The following is a 25,205-nucleotide window of genomic DNA, read 5'->3' as shown; positions in this document are numbered from 1 at the left end:
CACCACTTTTTTATCTCTGTTTAGAGTGCTGCAACTTTTTTTTATTTTTATCTAGAAATGCCAAGTCAGCTGTATACCCAAACAGGAAAAAACAGTACAAATCATTAAAGAGGTTGTCCCATGAAACATATTCGACAGTTTTCAAACCAGCACCTGGATCTGAATACTTTTCTAATTGCATGTAATTAAAAATTTAACATAGCCACTGAGTTATTCAATAAAATGTATCGTTATAGCGCCACCTGCTGTTTATTTTTTTCTCATTTCTTTGACCTGCTCACTGAGATGGCCGCACATGCTCAGTTTCATCCTTCAACTGCCTCCTGAGTTGTGATAGGGAGAGCATGGACTGTCAGCCTGATATAAATCTATGAGATCAATGAATGGGGAGATCTCTGGACCCATGTGAGGTCCAGGGCTGGTTCTAGCTTTGTTAGAAAGAGATTGTCATGTGCTATATGATGTCTTATTTTCATTTTTTACATTAGTTATGTAATAACCCCTTTAAGCGGGATTGGCTCTGCAACAGAGATACTGCACAATATAAAATAATAGCCTAGCTAAAATAGAAGGTGGTAGAATTATTCCTCGATATTAACACTGACAATTAAAAAAAATTGAAATATCAAAAAACCTCCTTGCACTCATTAAGGCCTCATGCACACAACCTCAAATTGCGGATCCACAAAATACGGTTTCCGTCTGTGTTGCATCCTCATTTATTGTGCACCCATTGACTTGAATGTGTCTGTGGTCTGCATAGTAAAGGAAAAGCGCTATCTTTTTGCAGAACGGACATACGGATGCTGAAAGCATATAGATCATCCATGTGCTTTCTGCATCCGTATGTCCGTTCTGCAAAAAGATAGAGCTTGTCCTCTACTATGCAGACCACAGACCCATTGAAGTCAATGGGTTTACAAAAGAAAAATGTGGACTGGCACAAGGTATACATATTTTATGGATCAACTCTTTGCGGACCGCAAAACAGACATGGTCGTGTGCATGAGGCCTTATATAAATCAAGCAGCCAAAGTGGAGCCCTCACCAATATAGCTACTGTTTATATATTAAATAAATGAATATGCGGATAGGGCTGTATGTGGTCACATGGACCTAGGGAGGGATTGAATATCAACATTGCAATATAACAGTTTGTACTAACTTCTTGATTGATCGGTGCCACACTGTGATATAAAAGAATTCATGTAGCAGCAAGTTAGCCAGATAGTACACATAGATGTGCACTGGTCAATAAGAAAAAAGCCTCTTGAAGAGTCTTGATCCAACACTGTGTCCTCAACGAGAGAATTAAACTGCATTCACATTGATAATAGCATGTGGGGGAGAAGATGGCTAGAAGTGTAATGACCGGTGTCATGCACAGGGAGGAAAACAGGGAAAGCCCTGCCCAAGGGAGAGGGAAAGGTGGTGACCCCTAACTCACCTTGCGGCTGACACCTGAATGCCCTGACGTCCCTAGACGGGTTCCTCACCCGTGCGGCGATCACGTGCCTAAACCCTGGCTTTCCCTGAAATGAGCCCTAGATAGTGAACGGGCCGGTGGGATCGCTAGTCCGCACCACTGCACTAAGAGGGAAACACCAGGGAGAGGACAGACAAATACAGACAAACACATACACCCAGGTGGGCGACCACAGCAGTCCACAAAGGTCCAACAGGGATCCGGAGGGTAGCGTTCTGAATCAACAGTCAGAGAACGCAGCAACACAGCTCCAGTGGGTCAGGATAGATGTCCAGGCAGGAAGCTCTATCTCTGGCAACCAGAGAAGTGTGAGAGAGGAATATAAGGAGGTTTTGGGAGTGCTGGACAAGGAACAGCTGAGGAGAAGGAGCTACGGATCCCTGAGTGAGCCAAAAGGGTTTGCAAAGTCCTGTCTAAAGCCCACACTCCGGGAAGATATAAGTGAGGGACATGAACATGTGGAGTCACTGGGGGTAGAAATACATGGAGGCAAAAACACTAATAAAATACGAATAGGAGTTTATTATAGGCCCCTAATATACCAGAGTCCACAGAAAATTACTTCTAAATTAAATAAATGAGGCAGCAAATCATAATAAGGTCATTATTATGGGGGACTTTAACTACCTGTACTAGCTGTAGATCTCATTAAGGAAAAAGGTTCTTGGCAATAATAACCAAAGACAATTACCTTTCCCAACTGGTTCAGGATCCGACAAGAGGGACGGCGATACTGGACTTAGTATTAACCAATAGACCTGACAGAACAACCGATGTGCAGGTCGGGGGACACCTGGGAAATAGTGACATCCTAAACTCTAATTGGGAAAGGTATATACCTTATGGGAATAAAAGGTTAAGGAACAAGAAAAAACTATGTGGATATATAGAATCATAAAGAAAGCAATAAATGACAAAAATAAAGCATTTAAATCACTAAAACAGGAGGGTAGCGAGGAAGCACTGAAAAACTATAAGTAAAAAAATAGAATATATAAAAAACAAACTAGAGACTGAGAGATTAATTGCCAAAGAGTGCAAAACTAACTGTATGTGTATAAGTAACTAACCCTAAAATGTTTTTCAATTATATAAATGGTAAAAAATATAAATCTGAAGGTGTTGGCCCTCTACAGAGCAAAGAGGAGGGAGTTGCAGAGAGCAATGAGAAAGCAAAGCTATTAAATATTTTTTTCTCCACTGTATTCACTGAGGAAAATAAGCTGTCAGATGAAATGCAGAATGTAAAAGTAAATTCCCCATTAAAAGTGCCCTGTCTGACCCAGGAAGAAGTCTTAAAAAAATGAAAATAGATAAATTGCAGGGACCAGATGGCATACACCCCCAGTATCCTAAGAGAATTAAGTAATGTCATAGCCAGACCCGTATTTCTGATATTTAAGAACGCTATATTGACAGGGAGCGTTCCACAGGATTGTCCCATTGCAAATGTGATGCCAATATTCAAAAAGGGTCCAAAAACAGAGCCCGGAAACTATAGGGCGGTAAGTTAAACATCTGTCGTGGGTAAACTGTTTGAAGGTTTTCTAAGAGATGCTATCTTGTAGTACGTCAATGAAAATAAGCAAATAACACCATATCAGCATGGGAACAAAGAAAATAGGAGCTCATAATGCCAAAAATATAATACATTTTATTAAAGCATGATTAAAATGAGATAAATGGAGAAGATCAATGAGTATGATGCTGTAAACATGATAAAACAAGAGTGGAGGACAGAAAAAGAAAAAGTGCCACCCTGGGAGGGAAACACACGGATCAAGTAGTATAAATAATGTGTACATGCAGCATGGGAATGAAATGCTGGATAAAAAATCTAAACCCATGCAAAAATTAGGCAAATAAGTCCCAGGTGAGATTCCCGTCAACACATATGACTCCTGTAGGCAATAAATGGTATGCAAGGAATAATAATGAAAAAAAAAAGTATGCTGCAGACCAATCAATAAGAGACCAAGTGAATGAGTAACAAGGTCAAATAGCCTACGGAGGGTAGTGGGAGGCAGGAGCTCACCTGAGATAAACCGTGTGTGAAGAGACCCAGGGTGGCACTATCCCAACGCGCGTTACGGCGTATCTTCATCGTTTTTTCATTATTATTCCTTGCATACCATTTATTGCCTACAGGAGTCATATGTGTTGACGGGAATCTCACCTGGGACTTATTTGCCTAATTTTTGCATGGGTTTAGATTTTTTATCCAGCATTTCATTCCCATGCTGCATGTACACATTATTTATACTACTTGATCCGTGTGTTTCCCTCCCAGGGTGGCGCTTTTTCTTTTTCTGTCCTCCGCTCTTGTTTTATCATGTTTACGGCATCATACTCATTGATCTTCTCCATTTATGTCATTTTAATCATGCTTTAATAAAATGTATTATATTTTTGGCATTATGAGCTCCTATTTTCTTTGTTTCTATTGTTTAACTCGGGAGCTTTTGCCAAGTCAAACTTTCGGTGTGTCCTTTGGGGGTGTATTAGGTGGACACTGTCTTTTTTACCCTCCCCTGGGATACCCTAGGTCACTTTTTTGTATTTCTGACCATATCAGCATGGCTTCATGAGGGACCGGTCATGTCAAACTAATTTAATCAGTTTCTATGAAAAGGTAAGTTCTAGACTTGACAGCGGTGAATCAATGGATGTCGTATATCTTGACTTCTCCAAAGCATTTGACACTGTACCGCATAAAAGGTTAGTATATAAAATGAGAATGGTTGGACTGGGAGAAAATGTCTGTATGTGGGTAAGTAACTGGCTCAGTGATAGAAAACAGAGCGTGGTTATTAATGGTACACACTCAGATTGGGTCACTGTCACTAGTGGGGTACCTCAGGGGTCAGTATTGGGCCCTATTCTCTTCAATATATTTATTAATGATCTTGAAAAAGGCTTGCACAGTAAAATTTCAATATTTGCAGATGACACTAAAATGTGTTAACAAGGAAGAGGACAGTATACTTTATATATACTGCAAAGGACAGCATACAGCTACAGATGGATCTGGATAGAGTGACGGCTTGGGCAGATAAGTGGCAGATGAGGTTTAACACTGACAAATGTAAGGTTATAAAACATGAGAAGGAATAATGCAAGTCACCCGTACATACTAAATGGTAAAACAATGGGTAACACTGACATAGAAAAGGACTGCTGCCAAGGCCAATAAGATAATGGGTTGCATCAAAAGGGGCATAAATGCCCATGATGAGAACATAGTCCTACCACTTTAAAAATCACTAGTCAGACCACACATGGAGTACAGTGTACAGTTCTAGGTTCCTGTGAACAAGGCAGACATAGCAGAGCTGGAGAGGGTTCAGAGGAGGGCAACTAATGAAGTAACTGGTACCAGAAAGATTATCAAAATTAGGGTTATTCACTTTAGAAAAAAGACGACTGAGGGGAGATCTAATTACTATGTATAAATATATCAGGGGTCACTGCAGAGATCTCTCCCATCATCTATTTATCCCCAGGACTGTGACTGTGACGAGGGGACATCCTCTGCGTCTGGAGGAAAGAAGGTTTGTACACAAACATAGAAGAGGATTCTTTACGGTAAGAGCAGTGAGACTATGGAGCTCTCTGCCTGAGGAGGTGGTGATGGTGAGTACAATAAAAGAGTTCAAGAGGGGCCTGGATGTATTTCTGGGGTGTAATAATATTACAGGCTATAGCTACTAGAGAGGGGTCGTTGATCCAGGGAGTTATTCTGATTGCCTGATTGGAGTCGGGAAGGAATTCTTTCCCCTAAGGTGAGGAAAATTGGCTTCTACATCACAGTTTTTTGTTTTGTTTTTCCTCTGGATCAACTTACAGGATAACAGGCCGAACTGGATGGACAGATGTCTATTTTCAGCCTTATAAACTATGTTACTATGTTACTATGTTACTATGTGTGTGCTTAAAATCGCTTCTCAACCACTGCTAGACAGTTGGGTTCACTTTTTCTTTTTTATTTAAGTGGAGCTCTCTATCTAGGACCTTGTTGCTGGCACCTGGCTGCTTTATCTATTGGAAGTTCTGCTATCTTGGACTTGTATCTGCAGCAAGCCCAGGAAGGGGAGCAGAGGAGCACTCATGGTAGCAGTCCTCGTTCTGACTCTCCCTGGACCATACAGTGAGGCACACTCATGTTTTGGCATCTTATGCCTGGTGTTGATTGGGTTGCCCTTGGTATTGGTGAGCGTTGGGGTGCAAGACACAGTTCCCTGAGGAGAAAGGCGCACACGATGCAATGCTGCAACGATGCAGGTGTTGGTGCATGCAATGATGAGGCCGGGTTTGCAACAAGCAAATGTTCTTTGCTTGCAATAAAATTCAAATACAGCAGACACAGTCTTTATCATGTGTGGACTGGCAGATCTTACATGGGTTGTTGTTTCTTCCAGTACTAGAGTCTGCAAAAGTGGTAGACTGGCCACACTCACCGAGTGACTCATTAAATATACTTTGCAATTGTCCCATTTCAGCCATGGGGCAGTTGTCCCTTTATGACAGACTAAATTCTGTTCCTTTTACAGGTTGCTGTACCTATAAAATAAAGACTCATTTACTTCCTGAGAGACAGGTGGGATAAGGCTCTGTTTCCCAAGCTGGCTGGATAACTTCCTTTCTCCTCACTGTCTCTGCTCCAACTGTTTACATCCACCACTCTACTGCCAACTATTTATCTATCTGTCTATTCTATCTCTCTCTCTATCTCTCTATCTGTCTGTCGATCTATCTATCTATCTATCAACTTCCTTAGGCCTCCAAGCCCATGTTCAGCTGCCACCTCTGAACCTCTTAAAGCTCCCGTACATGTCTAAACTATTGTCCACGACAATCCAATGTGTATCGGAAGCTTATGACTGATAGATGAAGTTTCCTCTTTTATGAGATGAACCACTGCCATAGATGCCTCTCAATGGCTTTCTTCTCTTTCCCCATTGAAAACACATATGTACTGAGCGTGGATGTGGGGTATTTGTTAGCGATGGCTTCCACTGAACGGATTTCCCAGAGTATGATAGGAATCAATCGCTAGACGTTAGGGTTAGTATAAAATAGAAAAAAATAAAATCAAAATAAACACAAACAAATATTTTTCACATTTCATAAAAATAAATAAAAATAAATACATACGAACAATTATTATTATTACATTGGGAAAACAAATAAAACTAAATTCTTTGGACTTCCATAGATGCACAGTTGGATCTCCTCACAGATCGCCTTTCAAAAATTACAGATTTATGTGGGAGTAGTGATGGATTACCTGAAGAGCTGAGAAAACACCTGGAGAAAGCCTCAGATATTGTTCATGGGATGAAACAGTATCCAGCAAGAAAAGATCCAGAAGATTCCTGCAGGTAAAATGACTTCACCACCCACTATGATATTTATGTATATTAAAATATTTGTGGCCAACCTGTTTTTGAATCTCCATGGGGACTCCTATAATTACAAAAGTGTTAGTGGAGATACTACAAAAGCAGAAGTAAACTGTACACGTAGATCAGATAGAATTATACACCTTTGCTGACTGGTTATTTTGGTTTTGCCGCCCACCCCTCAAGGACATTCTATTCTCCAAGGAGTGTCAGTTTAGCCTCCAACCATCCAATACATGTAGCTGCATGTGAAAAAGTAGTCACAGAAAGTCCTGTTTGCTAGAGTAAGGGTGTTAAAGAGGAATTTGTCCCAAGCACATGTATCGCGTTCTCTAATTTGGTAATAAAATATTTTCCTCTTCATAGATGGTCATCGGTGAAAGAGTCCAAATCATCAGGTAATTAAACCAAAGTGTCTAATCACTTTAATTAAAGTGGAGCAGGATTGGTAAAACATGGCTATTTTCTGCCAAAAACAGCACCCTGTCTACAGGTTGAGAATAGTATAGCAGCCCAGCCCGATGCATTTCAATATACATTAGCTGCAGTACCAGACACAACCCACGGGTGGAGCACTGTTTCTGGAACAAAGTGACCATGTTTTTCAACTCCTGTACAATCCCTTTCTTTTCAATACAGATGCCAAAAGCAATGAACTATTTTTGTCTTTCCATAGTTAATGAAATATATACAATGGTGGCACAACTTGCAAGCCCAAGAAAGATTCTTTATTTGCCCCATCAAGCCCATTTGCCCCACAACCTGCAAGAATTGTTAGACCAGTTGCCAGAAGATGGTCAGATAGTTGCCTGTGTTTCCGGTCCAGACAAGCATCATCCATGGAAAGAGTCTTCTTGCAGGAAAAAGTTACATACTGAAGTAGGGATAACGGGGGACGTGTTAAAGGTATGTTGCCTGTAATATTAAACATATGACTATATTGCGTTTACAATAATCATTTACTACTCTACATGCCAATATCCCACGCATGTAAGAGAATAACTATATACAGTCGTGGCCAAAAGTTTTGAGAATTACATAAATATTGGAAATTGGAAAAGTTGCTGCTTAAGTTTTTATAATAGCACTTTGCATATACTCCAGAATGTTATGAAGAGTGATCAGATGAATTGCATAGTTCTTCTTTGCCATGAAAATTAACTTAATCCCCAAAAAACCTTTCCACTGCATTTCATTGCTGTCATTAAAGGACCTGCTGAGATAATTTCAGTAATCGTCTTGTTAACTCAGGTGAGAATGTTGACGATCACAAGGCTGGAGATCATTATGTCAGGCTGATTGGGTTAAAATGGCAGACTTGACCTGTTAAAAGGAGGGTGATGCTTGAAATCATTGTTCTTCCATTGTTAACCATGGTGACCTGCAAAGAAACACGTGCAGCCATCATTGCGTTGCATAAAAATGGCTTCACAGGCAAGGATATTGTGGCTACTAAGATTGCACCTCAATCAACAATTTATAGGATCATCAAGAACTTCAAGGAAAGAGGTTCAATTCTTGTTAAGAAGGCTTCAGGGCGTCCAAGAAAGTCCAGCAAGCGCCAGGATCGTCTCTTAAAGAGGATTCAGCTGCGGGATCGGAGTGCCACCAGTGCAGAGCTTGCTCAGGAATGGCAGCAGGCAGGTGTGAGCGCACCTGCACGCACAGTGAGGCGAAGACTTTTGGAAGATGGCCTGGTGTCAAGAAGGGCAGCAAAGAAGCCACTTCTCTCCCCAAAAAGCATCGGGGACAGATTGATCTTCTGCAGAAAATATGGTGAATGGACTGCTGAGGACTGGGGCAAAGTCATATTCTCCGATGAAGCCTCTTTCCGATTGTTTGGGGCATCAGGAAAAAGGCTTGTCCGGAGAAGAAAAGGTGAGCACTACCGTCAGTCCTGTGTCATGCCAACAGTAAAGCATCCTGAGACCATTCATGTGTGGGGTTGCTTCTCATCCAAGGGAGTGGGCTCACTCACAATTTTGCCCAAAAACACAGCCATGAATAAAGAATGGTACCAAAACACCCTCCAACAGCAACTTCTTCCAACAATCCAACAACAGTTTGGTGAAGAACAATGCATTTTCCAGCACGATGGAGCACCGTGCCATAAGGCAAAAGTGATAACTAAGTGGCTCGGGGACCAAAACGTTGATATTTTGGGTCCATGGCCTGGAAACTCCCCAGATCTTAATCCGATTGTGAACTTGTGGTCAATCCTCAAGAGGCGGGTGGACAAACAAAAACCCACTAATTCTGACAAACTCCAAGAAGTGATTATGAAAGAATGGGTTGCTATCAGTCAGGAATTGGCCCAGAAGTTGATTGAGAGCATGCGCAGTCGAATTTCAGAGGTCCTGAAAGAGAAGGGCCAACACTGCAAATACTGACTCTTTGCATAAATGTCATGTAATTGTCGATAAAAGTTTTTGAAACGTATGAAGTGCGTGTAATTATATTTCACTACATCACAGAAACAACTGAAACAAAGATCTAAAAGCAGTTTAGCAGCAAACTTTGTGAAAACTAATATTTGTGTCATTCTCAAAACTTTTGGCCACGACTGTACATAAAGCCCCATTGACCCTACCTAATCCACCTTAACAACTCGATCTTACCTAATCCACCTTAACATCTTGACCCTACTTAACCCACCTTTACATTTTGATCCAACCAAATCCACCTTAACATCTTCTTGACCCTACTAAATCCACTTATTGACCCTTTCAAATCCACCAGAACATCTTGACCTTACCATATCCACCTTAACATCTTGACCCTACCAAATCCACCTTAAAGGGGTTATCTCATCTTAGACAATGGGGGAATATCGCTAGGGTATGCCCCCATTGTCTGAGAGGTGCGGGTCCCACCTCTAGGACCCACACCTACAAGGAGAACGGAGCAGAGAAAGTTAAGGAGGGCGCACAGCGCATGGGCAGCCACCCTCCATTCATTTCTATGGAGCCGCCGAAAATAGCCGAGCGCTGGCTCGGCTATTTCCATTGGCCCCATAGAAATGAATGGGAGCGGTGGCCGCACATGCGCGGTGCGCTCCCAATTGACTTCAATAGTTTGGCGAGAGAGAAAAGAAAGGGGAGAGGCGCTCATAGGGTGGTGGGTAGCGGTTGTGTTGTTCTGCGTAATGGTCGAAGTGTGCTCACCTTTTGGTGTTGTGCTGGTTGGAGCTCAACGTCCGTGAAGGTAGGTACACGTGAAGAAATAGGGGGGCGTTGGTTATTTTGGAAAGGTCGGTGCTGCCAATACCCGTTCGGTCCCTTAGGTGGAGTTGCCAGGGACTCCTAGGGACTGTGAAGGAAGAAGTTGCTGGTTTGTGTGCGATTGCACACAGTAGGGTATTTGTTTGGCGCACACAAGGACGACCTCAGACAGTGGACTTTGGTGAAATAGCTGTTTTTATTGTTCAGTATGATCAATAAAAACAGCTATTTCACCAAAGTCCACTGTCTGAGGTCGTCCTTGTGTGCGCCAAACAAATACCCTACTGTGTGCAATCGCACACAAACCAGCAACTTCTTAATTGACTTCAATGGGAGAGGCAGGGAGCTGCGCCAGGTGGTGGACGTACCCCAGCCACAACTCTCCCCGGCTCCATTCTCCTTGTAGGTGCGGGTCCCAGAGGTCTATCCTAGCGATATTTTCCCATTGTCTAAGATGGGATAACCCCTTTAACATCTTGACCCTATGGAATCCACCTTAACATCTTGACTAGAGATGAGCGAATCGAATCCCACGAAGGAACCGAGTTTCCTTGTGCTTCATGTCAGAGAATCGATTTAACTTGCAATAGTGTAAAAAAAATAAAAAATCATACTTACCGCCTCCATTTGCTTGCGACGGGCCGCCAGCCTCCATCTTAATTGAAGATCTCGGCCGAAATCCATGCGTGGTGATGCCGACCGGCGTGATGACATAATCTTGCGCTGCGTGAAATTTTGCTCCAGATCTTCAAGCAAGATGGCAGCGGTAAATTTGATTTAATTATTTTTTTATGTGAATTTCACACAGTTTTTACACTCAGATGCCACGATCATGTATGAACGCGGCATCTGGTGGGTACAATGACAGAGGGGCGGCGTTATCGCTGCTCCCTGTCATTGCATCCTGCTACTTACAAAAAATGCGCTTAGTGGCGGCGAATCAGCCGAATTGAACTGTTTCATAAATTCGCTCATCTCTAATCTTGACCTTACTGTATCCACCTTAACATCTTGACCCTACCTAATCCACTTTTATATCTTGACCCTATCTATTCCACCTTAACAAGACTAATATAAGAATGATGCATTTAGTGGTCGCTATAGTCATTGATAGATAGTCTAGGTCCTTCAAATGACCAAAGCAAATGTTTAAATCTAACAACTGTGCAGATGTAGGGCCAAGAGGGAGGCATGAGCCAACATGAGCACTGAACTCACTGGAAGCTTTGCTGTTGGACTCCATTCAGCTAATTGCAGGATCCACAGTCACCTATCCTTTGGATCCTGTGGATAAGTGATAAATGTGGAATGTGAGAGTACTCCTTTAAAGTGAATCATTCCTTTTTTCATTCCATGTCATATTGGGCCCAACATTTTTTTCTAATTAACTTCCCAATGTATCTTGTAGCAGTGGTAGGTCTGTTTTTATACAGAGCTCAAATTTCTCTGTATATACAAACCGTGTTTTCCCGAAAATAAGACATCCCCCGAAAATAAGACCTTCTTCCAGTTTTGCTTCTCACTGTAATATAAGGCATCCCCTCGAAAATAAGACCTCTCCGATAATAAGGCCTCCCCGATAATAAGGCCTCCCCCGGAATATAAGGCCCCCAGGAATATAAGGCGCCCGAAGCTACTGTAAGGCGTCTGACCCCTCTGGACCGTAGCGGCGGGCGCCGCCGCGCAGCTCACTGATTAGCCACAGCGCAGCCAGAGCTGTTCAGGCAGTGCGAGGTCTCTTTAAATCAGAGAGCCCGCGCCGCCACCAGGACAAGCTGCCGCCTGCTGCTCGCTCTGCCCTGACGGAGTCTGGCTGACTCACAATTAGACACTGAGTGAGTCTTGCAGGGCAGGAGTTGGGCACATTGTGTGGAATATGGCTGGCACGGACACACATGGGTGACTGAGGTAGGGGGGAATGTCTGATAAAGTGATGGGGGATGTCTGGTGAAGGTGGGAGGGGGGGAGAGACTAAATAATCCGCTGGCACAGGGGAGGGCGATCACTTAAAATAACACAGGGGGGTCAGAGGGGGGAATCAAAATGACACAGGAGGATCATAAGGGGGTACTAAAATGGTAATCCCCCCCCCTCTGATCCCCCTGTGCCATTTTGATCCCCCCCCCCCTCTGATCCCCCTGTGTCATGGAAAAATAAGACATCCCTGAAAATAAGACCTAGCGCATCTTTGGGAGCAAAAATGAATATGAGACACTGTCTTATTTTTGGGGAAACAGGGTAATATATATATATATATATATATATACAGTAAAATTGTAAACTTATAACTACCTGCATCCACCACTAGGGGGAGATTAGGAGCTTACTGCATACTGTTTTATTATGGAGTGCAAAGTATAATTTGTGTACAGTAAGCTCCTAAACTCCCTCTAGTAGTGATGGCAGATATATATAGCTTTTTGGGACTATTTGTATATGCCTGTCTATGTCTGTGTCAGCTCCTGCTGCTTAAATTATGTGATGAAACAAATATGTCTAATCCCTTCTGTACTTATTGTGCCTCACAAAAAGATCTGGGCACCTCAGCTGCTGGGCACCATAGAAGCTTCTATGCCAGAGTTTTTACACCAATGCCATTTAGTCTGCTGTGCACCCGATAGACATAACAGAGCACAACAATACGCATAAGGCTACTTTCACACTTGCGTTAGGTGCGGATCCGTCTGGTATCTGCACAGACGGATCCGCACCTATAAATGCAAACGATGGTATCCGTTCAGTGCGGATCCGTCTGCATAACGGCTTTTTCAGATCTGAGTTTTCACGATCGTGAAAACTCAGATCCGACAGTATATTCTAGGATGCTCTTGACAATAGTAGTAGGGTTAGTTATCAGTGTGCTAGAACGGTGCATCGCTTCCTGGCCTCGTGTAGCAGCAGGTACACAAAAAGGTTAAATTAAAAATTAAGCAGACACTTAGTCTTTGAGATTACATTTTAACAAACCTAGTCCGGTTGTTTTGTGTTGCCGTCTTTATCCAGTATTCATATTTGTACTATTTGCTTTTCAATCTCAAGAGAGGATACTGTAGCTTTAGATCTGGCACACTGCTAGCAAAGTCAGAAAGCACTTTTACAAAGTCAACAGCTCTGCATTTAGCGTTAAACTCAGGAAATAAATTATGCATGAAATTGTGGTGAAGTCTCCAGATTGCAGAATTGCTCCTTTTGATATGAAAGGTTAATTCAGAAAAAAAAAAGAGTCGAAATAGCTTCAGATTTGAGGAACAGGTAAAAGGGTTTTCAATTTCAAGAGCTGTTATTAGCCCAAAAAAAAACTTGAAATGGGTATTGATTTTTATGCCCATTCTGGGGAATGTGAGCAGTTACATGCCTGGACCTGTGACACACAACTACAGGGGCAAACAAGCTCCATATGCCGCATAGAGATCTAAGGCTCTTGAAAAGAGCCGTAGTTGCATATGTATGTAGTTGCCCCATTCAATGTCTATGGGAAAGACAAAAATATCCAAGACTTTGAATAGAGTGTGAGCACACTTGCATGAACACTACTTCAAATGGGGGCATGAGACCCCTATACTTGTAAACAGTAGGGGTCCAATTAATCTGGCCTGGCTGTTTTATTTTGTCATTGGAGATGATTAAAGTTATCAAAAATTTGATTCAGCTGCTTTGCCAAGGTTCACAAAGAAATTTGATTTGTTGCGAATTATTTCACCATGAATCATATTCTATTGTATGTAGTGGGTGCAATTGAACCTCTCAGATGCCGCATTCAATGTTGATTGTGGCATCAGACAGTCACATTTAGGCCTTTCAGAGGTTAATCAGGGGTTAAAAACAAAAAAAAATACATACTCAACTCATCCATTTGCTCGCGGAGAGGCTGTCACAGCCATCATGGTTGAAGAAAACGCATGTCATCACTGATGACGTCACCACTCCTGACCAGCCTGATGACATGGTGACATCACACGTCAGCGCTCAAGATTTAGCGCGTTTTATTCAATCAAGTTGGCCGAGACGGCCTATCCGTGAGCAAATGGATATGGTATGTAATTTTTAACAACGTTTCAGGAATAATTGATTCATTAACACAAAGCTTGGGGAAATTCGACTCAGCGTGATTAATTAAATTTTTCCTGAAATTCGGATCAAAGTCCACTTCATTGACTTCGATTCACTCAACGCTACTTGTCATCTTCCAAGGCTTGCTAAAAAGTCAGATTTTGACTCAAAGATCACTTCCAAGATGTGGGGCTAGCTAGGCAGTTCACTTCTTGGTGTAATGTGTTCCCATGGAGCTTTGCCAAAAAGTCTCCATACCATGGAGCACTTCCAGGAAGTCTCCACACAGGGATGATCTCTTTAAGGAGACCCAATACCCTACTTAAGCTGCTTCCAAGGCATCACACCCAGCCAGAATCCTACTCCGTACTGATGAGGGGCAAGCCATCAGGAAACAGTTGGACATCTGGCTTGGCTATTTTCCCTTGTCATATTCCAAGGTTTGCTAAAAAGTTAGATTTTGACTTATAAGGAGCCACTTCCAAGAGGTGACGCTAATGAGACACATGTCTTCTTTCAGGAGACACCTCTTATACTTGCATATTAGTCTGGTCTCCATAGTCGAGCCTGATCTTAGCAGGATGACCATCTTTTCTAATATTTTCAAGATGTTAGATGACAGGTCATCTCCACCCAAGTTTCATAACATCCACACACAGGTACGCATCCATCTCTCTTCTCCAATGTTGTTGGGTGGAGATCCCCAGAAGATGTACCAATATGTAAATATTCTTACATGAGAACATCCAAGTAACAGCTTCAAGAACATGGCATGGAATGTCATCTATTTAATTACATTTGCCTACGGTCAAAAAACTCCAAGACATTATTCGACTGTGATTTTTTTTATTCATCCAGTGAGGCCTCTCAGCTCTGTATAATTACACAATTATGGGCCTGAAGTAATTATTTTTGCCGTTAATTAGCAATAATAAATAACCACTTCATTCCCCGTTCTTCACCCCGTTGACCTTCTCCATCCTAAACTTGACTCTGCTATTCTGTAATTTAACGCCACTTTAGGAAAGCAGGGGGGGGGAAAAATGATGTACGGTTTTCCTAGAGGACGTAACTGCATTTCCGCGCTTTGGTTCTGCTTGCAATCTCTCCGAGCCTCCTCCATTATCAGGCGGCTCTTTCCATTTTCACACTTAATCAGGGTACATCTGTATTCCGTGTCTGTTTGTTGTCTTGCAGAAGTTAGCCGCTTCGGGCGAGCAATATGACATGGTGTTTATCGACGCCACGGAGGAGAATCCTATAAACTATTACAACCTGATTATGAACAGCAATATGCTAAAAATGGATGGTGTGATTTGCCTACAAAACGTTTCTGCAAACGAGACGAGAAGCCAGGAGCACATCAATGATGAGATGGGATTAAGGTCCAAGGGAATGACAGATGTAATTAACGCAGACACCAGAGTGAAGCAGGTTAGTGCTATCAGGCAGGAATACCGGCCGGGTGGTGGTAGAGTAATTGAACAAACAGAAGGAAATATTTAATTTTAACAATCCAGTTGGAACAGATAGCTGCCTTTATTGCTTTTGCTACTAGGAACATAGCACGTTACTATTAAAGGGGTACTCAAAATTAAAAAAATATATATTTTTTTTTGCAGGTTCCTATTTCCCAGGTAAAAATAGGATATTATTCAAATTATATGTATTAAATTATTTGATATCTTCTGGTAGATAATCAAGCAGGAGACATTCTCCATTTTGTTCTGTATGCTCAATACGTAGTCACCATTGTGGATACAATGAACTTGACAGAACTTGTCAATATTTAACATTGTTGCAATCTTGTGGTAGTTCTTCGCCATACAGTTAACCCTTGATACCCAACATGCAAAAGAATATTTTTAGATTTTAGAAGTATAAAATATGTATAGCCCTTTATGTAGTACCTATCCTTTTTTTTTTCAATGTTTAATAGGTCCAGGGGTTGGGGTTGGGGCTTCATTTTAGCTCAATATCATTTTAATGATAGATCTCTTGATTTTCTTCACAGAACCCCTATTCTGACAGTCCCTAGCCACCACAGGAGAAGGGGAAGTTACTGACGATTGGATTTTAATTGAGTTCAGTGGGACATATAAATTCTGTCTCCAACTGGTCTTTATTAAAGGGGTTTTCCAGGCTTTTACTGTTGATGACTTATCTTCAGGATAGGTCATCAATATCAGATCGTCGGGGGTCCCCGCAATCAACTGTATAAAGAGAAGGTGCACACGTGCCGTCTCCTATCTCTCTTCCTGCCTGCCATAACCATAGCAGCAGCGAGCAGGAGGGGAGACAGGAGACGACACATACCTTCTCTGCATAAAGCTGTTCCTGAGGATAGGTCATCAATAGAGATGAGCGAATCGAATCACATGAAGTGGAATTCGATCCAAATTTCAGGATAAATTTGATTCGCCTCAAAGCCGAATTTCCTCATGCTTTGTGTCCAGCGAATCAATTTATCCTGAAATACCGTACTGTTAAACAAAACAAAATGACACTTACCTCCTCCATTTGCTCGCGACGGGCCACCAGCCTACATCTTGATTGAAGATCTCGGCCAAAATCCTGTGCGTGAGATGACGTCACGCCGCGCGAGATTTCGCTCCAGATCTTCAAGCAAAATGGCGGCAGCTGGCCTGTCGTGAGCAAATGGAGGCTGTTAGTTTGATAAAAAAAATAAATGTATTGTTAATTTTACACAGTTTTTACACTTAGATGCCGCAATCATGTATGAACGCGGCATCTGAGGGTTACAATGAGAGGGGCAGTACTATAGCAGCTCCCTGTCATTGCACCCGCTACTTACAAAAAAATGTGCTTTATCACAAAGTAATTCGTCACAAAGCAAATTGTTTTGTAAAATTTGTCGAATCTGCTGAATTAAATTTTTCAATTATTCGCTCATCTCTAGTCATCAATATTAAAAGCCTGGAAAACTCCTTTAAAAATTTTCAACAGTTGGGTCCTCTACAGAATTCAGTTTTCACCGTTCTTCCTGCTGTTCACTGAAATCTGTCAGAAAGCTGCTCCGATGGCTCAGTCTGTAGCCCTCCTCAGTATTTTCCTAACAGCTCATAGGCCTCATGCACACGGACGTTTTTTTTTGCGGTCCGCTAAAACAGTTTCCGTTGTTCCGTGATCCGTGTCTGTTTTTTCTTCCGTGGGTCTTCCTTGATTTTTGAAGGATCCACGGACATGAAAAATGAAAAAAAAAAATCTAAGTCAAGTTTGCCTTTGAAATGATAGGAAAAAACGGACACGGATCACGGACGCGGATGACAATCTTGTGTGCATCCGTGATTTTTCACGGACCCATTGACTTGAATGGGTCCGTGAACCGTTGGCCGTGAAAAAAATAGGACAGGTCATATTTTCTTTACGGACTGGAAACACGGATCACGGACTCGGATGCCAAACGGTGCATTTTCCGATTTTTCCACGGACCCATTGAAAGTCAATGGGTCCGCGGAAAAAAACTGAAAACTGAACAACAGCCGCGGATGCAAACAACGGTCGTGTGCATGAGGCCTTAGCTAAATTTGAATCCAAAGGATGAGACTTCAGCTGTCAGAAATGATCATATAAGGGCTACAGATCCAGTCATCAGAGCAGATCTCTGATGGATTTCAGTAAAAAGCAAGAACAGTCTCCAGAGTGGCGAAAAGTGAAGTATATAGAAGACAAACTGTTGAACATTTTTTTAAAAAAACTGTTCTTTACCTAAAATATACAGAATGCAATAATAACAAATGCCTTTACCTTCATCCATACAGGGGATTTGGAGCTCCCACTGATATATTAAATGATTCTCATATATGGATACAATTAGAGATGAGCGAATTTCATATTTTGAAATTCGTTTGCGCTTCATTTGGTGGTAAAAGGTGAATTGCGTTAGGGATTCTGTTACCACGGACCATAACGCAATTCTATAATGGAATGCATAACGAAATGCCTTTAGAGGCATTCCGTTATTTTATTCAGTCATAATAGAAGTCTATTGGCCATGAGTCTATGAGTCCTCTCCTGCATAACGGAAACGGGACGGATCCGTTATGCAGGCCATAGACTTCTATTATGACGGAATGAATAACGGAATACCTCTAAAGGCATTCCGTCATAGAATTGCGTTATGGTCCGTGGTAACGGAATCCATAACGCAATTCGACTTTTACCACCAAACGAAGCGTGAACGAATTTCATAACATTAAATTCACTCACCCCTAGATACAATTTTGGCTCTATTTAGAATCTATTAAGAATATTTTTTAGGTTCTGATTAGCCTGGCCAATCTCCCATATAGCTTGTTTTAACAAAACTGATTCTCCTTCTTTGTCTCCTATAGGTAGCACTACCAGTAGAGGGCGTTACTGTCATAAAACGCTTACGTGTTTCTCATGTTGCTGACACAATGGTAAGGCTGCATAACAATAACTAATAAGGGATAATACAGTATAATAGCTGGGAAAGAAAATTACTACAAAACGACACAAATTATGAAAAATATTAATAATGGCAAATAAAAATCCCTCCCCTTTTTCGACATTTGTTCATTGCAGTATATGGCTTCCCTACGCAACTCTTCAAACACATGTCTATAACTAGGAAATACTTTTATCCCCCATAATATAGCATCCTTGCTTTGAACTCTGCATTGTGTCGTTACTCTGTTATTTTCCCTAGAAATTAAGAAATAAAATGACATCTGGGTTTTCGATGCCCCAATCCAATCAGTGCTGACAGTGTGAGGGCTCATGCACACAAACGTATTTTTCTTCTGTTTCCGTACCATTTTTTTACAGGTCCGAATACGGAACTGTTAATTTCAATGGGGCTTGAAAAAAACCCTGAAATTACTCAGTTTCATTCCGTGTCCGTATGTCTGAATGTCCGTTCCGCAAAAAAAAAAAAAAATAGAACATGTCTTATTCTTGCCCGTTTTGCGGACAAGGACAGGAATTGTTACAATGGATCTGCAAAAAAAAAAACGTATGCAACACGGATGTCATCCGTTTTTTTTTGCGGATCCGTGTTTTTGTTTTTGCATATGGTCGTGTGCATGAGCCCTGAGAGTGCGCAAGGACACACCTCTTTGGGAAACTCGTCTGTCAATTCATTTATACATTTCCAGGAACAACAACAGAGGAACTTGCACAATGTAAATTTCTAAAAAAAAATAGATGCTTCGATATTGTTATTTCAGTGGGAATACAAGTATTTACATAGTAACATAGTAACATAATACATAAGCAGACATGTCAAGAAAGCTGACAGGTCCTTTTTTTTTTACAAGATATTGGCTGTCAAAGCTCTGATATCTACTTTGGGAATCATTTTATCTCTGATTTGTAATGAGATATTTGGGCCTAAAATTTATTTTCAAAAATACAACTCTATAAAGACATGTCAAAACACCAATAAGAACTAGGCACCTTTATTTCACCAAGGCCATGTCATGGTCTACACCAGAAAGCTTAAGGTTGGAGGAACCCAACCTTTTCTTGAGAGTGTCTTCGACTTCTTGGCTTCAGAAATAAGGACTCCACCATTAGAGGGAGTACTTTTAAAGTCCATGAGGGCTTTTGTGTTTTACTCTAATGGCTACTTACTGTTATTTTCTCATCTAGAAAGGGATTGTAATTGATGAAGTCTTTCGAGGACTCAAAGGCCGCTGCATACTGGATCGCCTTCGTTTGGATGGGAAGGTTGCTTATGTCACTGGAGGAGGTCAGGGCATTGGACGAGCCTTCGCTCACGCTTTGGGAGAAGCTGGTGCTAAAGTGGCCATCATAGACATGGCACTTGAAAAAGCCGAGATTGTGGCCAATGAATTACACCTAAAAGGTGGCGTATACGTAATGTTCATATATAGGATTTGGGGGGGACTGTTTTAAGGGACTAAGGATTCTGTTTATTAAAGGCTATGTACACCTTTGGGGGAAATGTATTTTATTATTGCATTGTACTCATGTTGAGCTAAAAATAATTTTTTAAAATTAGTTTTTGTTAAAAATATGGTGCCTTTTTTCTGTACAATGCTGAGATGCTCTAGTAGCACTCTTTGGATTTTCTGTCTTTTCCGTCAGACCAGGAGCTGATGGACTCCTTATCTCTGCTCTCTTATAATATAAACACTTATTATAGCTCAGCTCTTATCTTACTGATAAGAAGGTAACTTACATACAGTAAGTGTTTAGGACCTCTTAGTAACTTCGAGATAAGGGATATACAAAATGAAAGTACCAGTCACACAGTTAGAAATACAGTTAACCCTTTGTGACAGAATGGCTCAATATTTTTAAGAAAGGCCAACTGAAAATATCATTTTTAGCCAAAAATTTGTAAAATGCAATCATAAACCAAAATTGCCTCCGAAGGTGTACACAGCCTTAACGTTACTAGATCCTGAATCCTGTCCTTAATAAAGTTGGCCTATATTAAGAGACCCATCATACAGTCGGGATATTACGTCGATTTCATTGTGGATTCTGCACCAAAATCCCAAAACATTCCAAATACCATGAATGCGATTTCAACAACCCTGTTCACACTTCTGAAATCTACAGGAATAATCAACAACTTCTAGTGGATACATCATTCATATGATGCTGTAGATAATGAAATGATTAACCTGAGTGAGACAAACTGACACTCTAACAAAGTATTTCTATTCTTCAATGGCCATTTCCAGAGCAAAGATCTAGTCGGCCCAGGTAAAATGTAACACCTTGATAATGTATCTTCATATGGCTACTTTCACACTGGCATTTTTTGCCTGATCCGGCAGGGTTAAGCAAAAACGCTTCCGTTACTAATAATACAACCATCTGCATCCGTTATGAACGGATTCGATTGTATGTTCTTTAACATACCCAGGACGGCTCAGTCATGAACTCCATTGAAAGTCAATGGGGGACAGATCAGTTTTCTATTGTGTTTGAGAAAACGGATCCCTCCCCATTGACTTGCATTGCGGGTCATGCCGGATCCGTTTTGCTCCACATCCCATGCCGGAAAGACGCAACCAAACCGAACGGAATGCTTTTTGGTGCACTCCTTTCTGTTCAGTTCTGTTTTGTCCCCATTGATAATGAATAGGGACAAAACGGAAGTGATTTTCTCCGATATTGAGATCCTCTGCAGGATCTCAATACCGGAAAATGTAAACGCAAGTGTGAAAGAAGCCTTAGTTTTTGTTGCAGTTTTTAGTATTTTTTTCAGATCAGGTTGATCTGGTGTTTTCTAAAGACTGTCAGAATGCTGATTAGTGTTGAATGAATCGAAGCATCTGAAGCGGAATTGGATCTCAAGTTTAGGAAAAATTTGATTCTGAATTTCCTTGCGCTTCGTGGTGACGAATCATGTTTCCTAAAACGGCAGCTAGAGTTGTCTTAGAAGGAACAGAAAGAAAAAAAATACTCACCTCCTCACCTCATCCAATTGCTTGTGCAGAGCCAGTCCGCTCCTCTCTTGGGTGAAAAAGACCTGCCGAAGGACCCTGTGCTGAGCATGTTGACGTCACAGCGCGCTCCCAGCATGATCATGTGGTGATGTCATCACGCACAGTGCAGGTCGTTTCCACTCAAGAGAGGAGTAGACTGCCTCTGTGCGAACAAGATGAGGTGAGTGCATTTATTTTTTTTTAAACCCAAAAGGCCATATTGAACTAGCGTATTACCGTTTTTAACGGCCGTTAGACGGAGGCACTTCTGTCAAAGCAGGCCACTGAAAATGGTCCCATTGATTGATAGGCTGAATAGGGTGACCCATTATTTAGCAACAAATCTAATTTCTTGTCAAACTTTGACGAAGCTGCCGAATTGAATTTTTCAGTAGTAGTAGTAGCAGCAGGGGCATTGCTAGGGTCTCAAAAGATCCGGGGCCCAATCATCAATGCATATGGCCCAATTCTCTAAGTTGAACAACTGCATCCCCCCCGCAAACACTAGCACTGAAGACATTTTGCTGTACTCGCTATACAGCAGCACATACCTCTCACAGTCCAGGGCCTCCCAGGTGACGTCTCCTCTGATATAGATCTTCTCTGTCATCATCTTCTCCATTCCACTTCTCTCAGCCACAGACATCTTAGCTTCCTTACTTTTCTGTACCCCAAAATACTATCCTGAAGAAAAATGAGTGCCCCCCATAGTAATAGTAATCCTCATAGTCCCACCAATAGTAATTCCCTTCTAGAGTGTCCTCATTAGTAATACTGCCTCCTACTGGACCCAACAGTGATAATGCTCCACAAGAGTGCCTCCATTAGCAGAAGAGCCCTCCAGTATTAATAATACCCTCACAGAGCCCCCAGTTAGAAATAAGGCCCCCTGTTATTCCCTGAGTGGTAATAAAGCTCTCTACAGACCCCTCAGTAGTAATAAGGCCGCCATAGTGCTATTAGTAGAAATAATGCGGATCCCTCCTATAAAGCCCCTAGTAGTAATAAGAACGCCTAATTTCCCCTGGATTTAATATGCCCCAACAGTGCCCCCAGTACTTATACTGCCCCCTACTGTTATAATGCTCGCCCTGAAGCGCCCCCAATATTTATAATGCCCCCTGCAGTTATATTCCTTCATTTAGTGTCCTTATAAATTATAATTCCTCAGCCCCTCCACCATACAGTCCCATGTAAATAACACTATTCCCTCCCTCCGCTATAGAGTCCCATGTAAATACCATCACACCATGTCTCCAGCCCCCTTTCAAAATACAATCCTATGTAAATAACATCACACCATCTCTCCTGCCCCTTCCAACATACAGTCCCTATGTAAATAACATAACCCCTTCCCCAGCCGCCTTCAACATACAGTCCCATGTAAATAACATCACCTCCTCAATATTTAGTCCCATATAAATAACATCACTCCCTCCTCCAGACACCTTCAACATACAGCCCCATGTAAATAAAATCACCCACTCCCCAGCCACCTCCAGCATGCAGTCCAATGTAAATAACATTACCCCTTAACATACAATCCCATGTAAATAATATCACTCCCTCCCACCGCTGCCTTCAACATACGGTCCCATGTTAATAAGATCACCCTACCCCAGCCACTTCCAAATTTCAGTCCCATGTAATTAACCCCACCTCACTGTCCCATGTAAATAACTCCCCTCCCTTCAGCCCTGACATACAGTCCCAGTTAAATAACTACAACTGATCCCGATGTGAGAGAAGAAATATACAGCGGCTCTCACCAGCGTGCACAGCCTGAGGAAGCGCTTGTAGCGCGAAACGGCCATCGCTGTTTGATGCGTGACTAAGAATTGTCTGCCCCCTGCTACATCTTATTCATGGAATACACTGGTGAGTGCCGCTGTGTATTTCTTCTCTCACATCGTGATCATATGTACCTTATCTACTACGATCAGCTGTGCACCACCTGCAGTGTGTATCCTCACCAGCCCAGATAACTGCTTCGCTACAGCGCGGATTGTTGGTGTAGCTGTGCCACCCCCTTCTTTACTCATGTAAATAACTACAACTCCCAACATTGCTCTGCCTCTCAGACGGAGTAATCTTCACTTACCTCTCCTCATGCAGTAGACCTCACCCCAGCCTCTTCCCAGGACTTCTTTTCACTGCTGAGCTGTCCTCTGCTGCACTGGTCACATGATGGTGACTCATCCCAGGTCCTTTTCAGCTACTGCATTTAGAACTGATCACATGACCTGTGAGGTCATCACAGGTCCTTCAGCTCTTGCAAGGCATTAGATTGAATTGTATTGCCGTCCTGAGGATGGCAATACAGTTATATCTAACAGGCAGGCAGTACTGTCACGGGGCGCCAAAGGCGCACTCGGTCTCCCATCAGCCGCAGACCTGCTGCTTAGCTTCGGCAGCGAGGATCTGTTTTTGGCCTCGTTCCTAGGGCGGCTTTGCTAGCTGGGAGGCTCCCTGCTCCTAGGTCTGCCTTGAGCGCCGAGCTGATCACTCGGTGCTCGATTTGTCTGTCTGTCGGTCATGTGACGCTGGCCACGTCACATGGCCCTCACTCCCCACTATAAATACAGGCAGCCAGCTGGCCACAGGTTGCCTGTTAATTTTTAGGTATCTGGTGATGGTTTTGTTCCTGCATACTCACCTGACCCTGTTCCCTGACGATCCTTTGCCTGCTCCTCCTGTACTACGCATCTCTCCTGGTATCCTGACCCCGGCTTCCACCTGACGATTCTTTGCGGACTCCTGTTGTACTTCATTTCTCTCCTGGTATTTGACCTCAGCTTTTCCTGACTATTCTCTGCTCATTCCTTAGTACTGCATAGCTCTAGGTATTGACCCGGTCCGTTCACTATCCGTTATTTGTCTTGTCTGTCTTCCCGCACGTATCCTAAGTTAGGGACTGGCGTCTAGTTGTCCCCTGTCATTAGGACTTGCGAGGCAAGGAGGCAGGGCCAGGGGTGAGGATGTAGCGCACGGGTGGTCACTATCCTCCCCTCTGTGTGTAGTGTACGTGACCATCAGTAGCAGTAGAAGTAGAATAAGTAGTAGCAGCAGTAGCAGTAGTCGTAGCAGTAGTAGCAGTAATAGAAGTAGCAGCAGCAGTAGTAGTAGTAGCAGCAGTAGTAGCGGTAGAAGTAATAGCAGTAGTAGCATTAGTAGCAGAAGCAGCAGTAGTAGCAGTAGTAGTGGTAGTAGTAGCAGCAGTAGTAATAGTAGCAGTGGTAGTAGTAGTAGTAGTAAAAGTAGCAGTAGTAGCAGTGGTATTAGTATTAGCAGTAGTAGTGGTAGTAGTAGTAGTAGCAGTAGTAGTATTAGCAGTTGTACCATCAGTAGTAGCAGTAGTAATATCAGTAGCATCAGCAGCAGTAGTAGTAGTAGTAGTAGCAATAGTAGCAGTAGCAGAAGTAATAGTAGTAGTTGTAGTAGCAGTAGTAGTAGCAGCAGTAGTAGTAGTAGGAGTAGTAGCAGTAGTAGCAGCAGTAGCAGTAGTAGTATTAACAGCAGTAGTAGCAGCAGAAGTAGCAGTAGTAGTAGTAGCATTAGTAGCAGTAATAGTTGTAGTGGTAGTAGCAGTAGTAGT

The 25,205-nt window shown here is 42.2% G+C and overlaps 1 protein-coding gene across 1 annotated transcript in view; it reads left to right on the top strand.

Annotated features, from left to right (window-relative positions):
* Positions 1-25,205, top strand: part of LOC122943624 — a 63,649-nt gene that overhangs the window by 6,559 nt on the left and 31,885 nt on the right. The window contains exons 2-7 of the mRNA XM_044301508.1: positions 6,702-6,867; positions 7,255-7,286; positions 7,565-7,794; positions 15,357-15,593; positions 18,515-18,583; positions 19,797-20,013. Coding sequence (XP_044157443.1) covers positions 6,702-6,867; positions 7,255-7,286; positions 7,565-7,794; positions 15,357-15,593; positions 18,515-18,583; positions 19,797-20,013 — 951 coding nt within the window. The remainder of the gene's footprint in view (positions 1-6,701; positions 6,868-7,254; positions 7,287-7,564; positions 7,795-15,356; positions 15,594-18,514; positions 18,584-19,796; positions 20,014-25,205) is intronic.

Source organism: Bufo gargarizans, chromosome 7, assembly GCF_014858855.1.
Source record: "Bufo gargarizans isolate SCDJY-AF-19 chromosome 7, ASM1485885v1, whole genome shotgun sequence".
In the NCBI taxonomy this organism is placed as follows: Eukaryota; Metazoa; Chordata; class Amphibia; order Anura; family Bufonidae; genus Bufo; species Bufo gargarizans.
The sequence above is the reverse complement of the archived record's forward strand: the minus strand, read 5'-3'. Positions and strand labels throughout refer to the sequence as shown.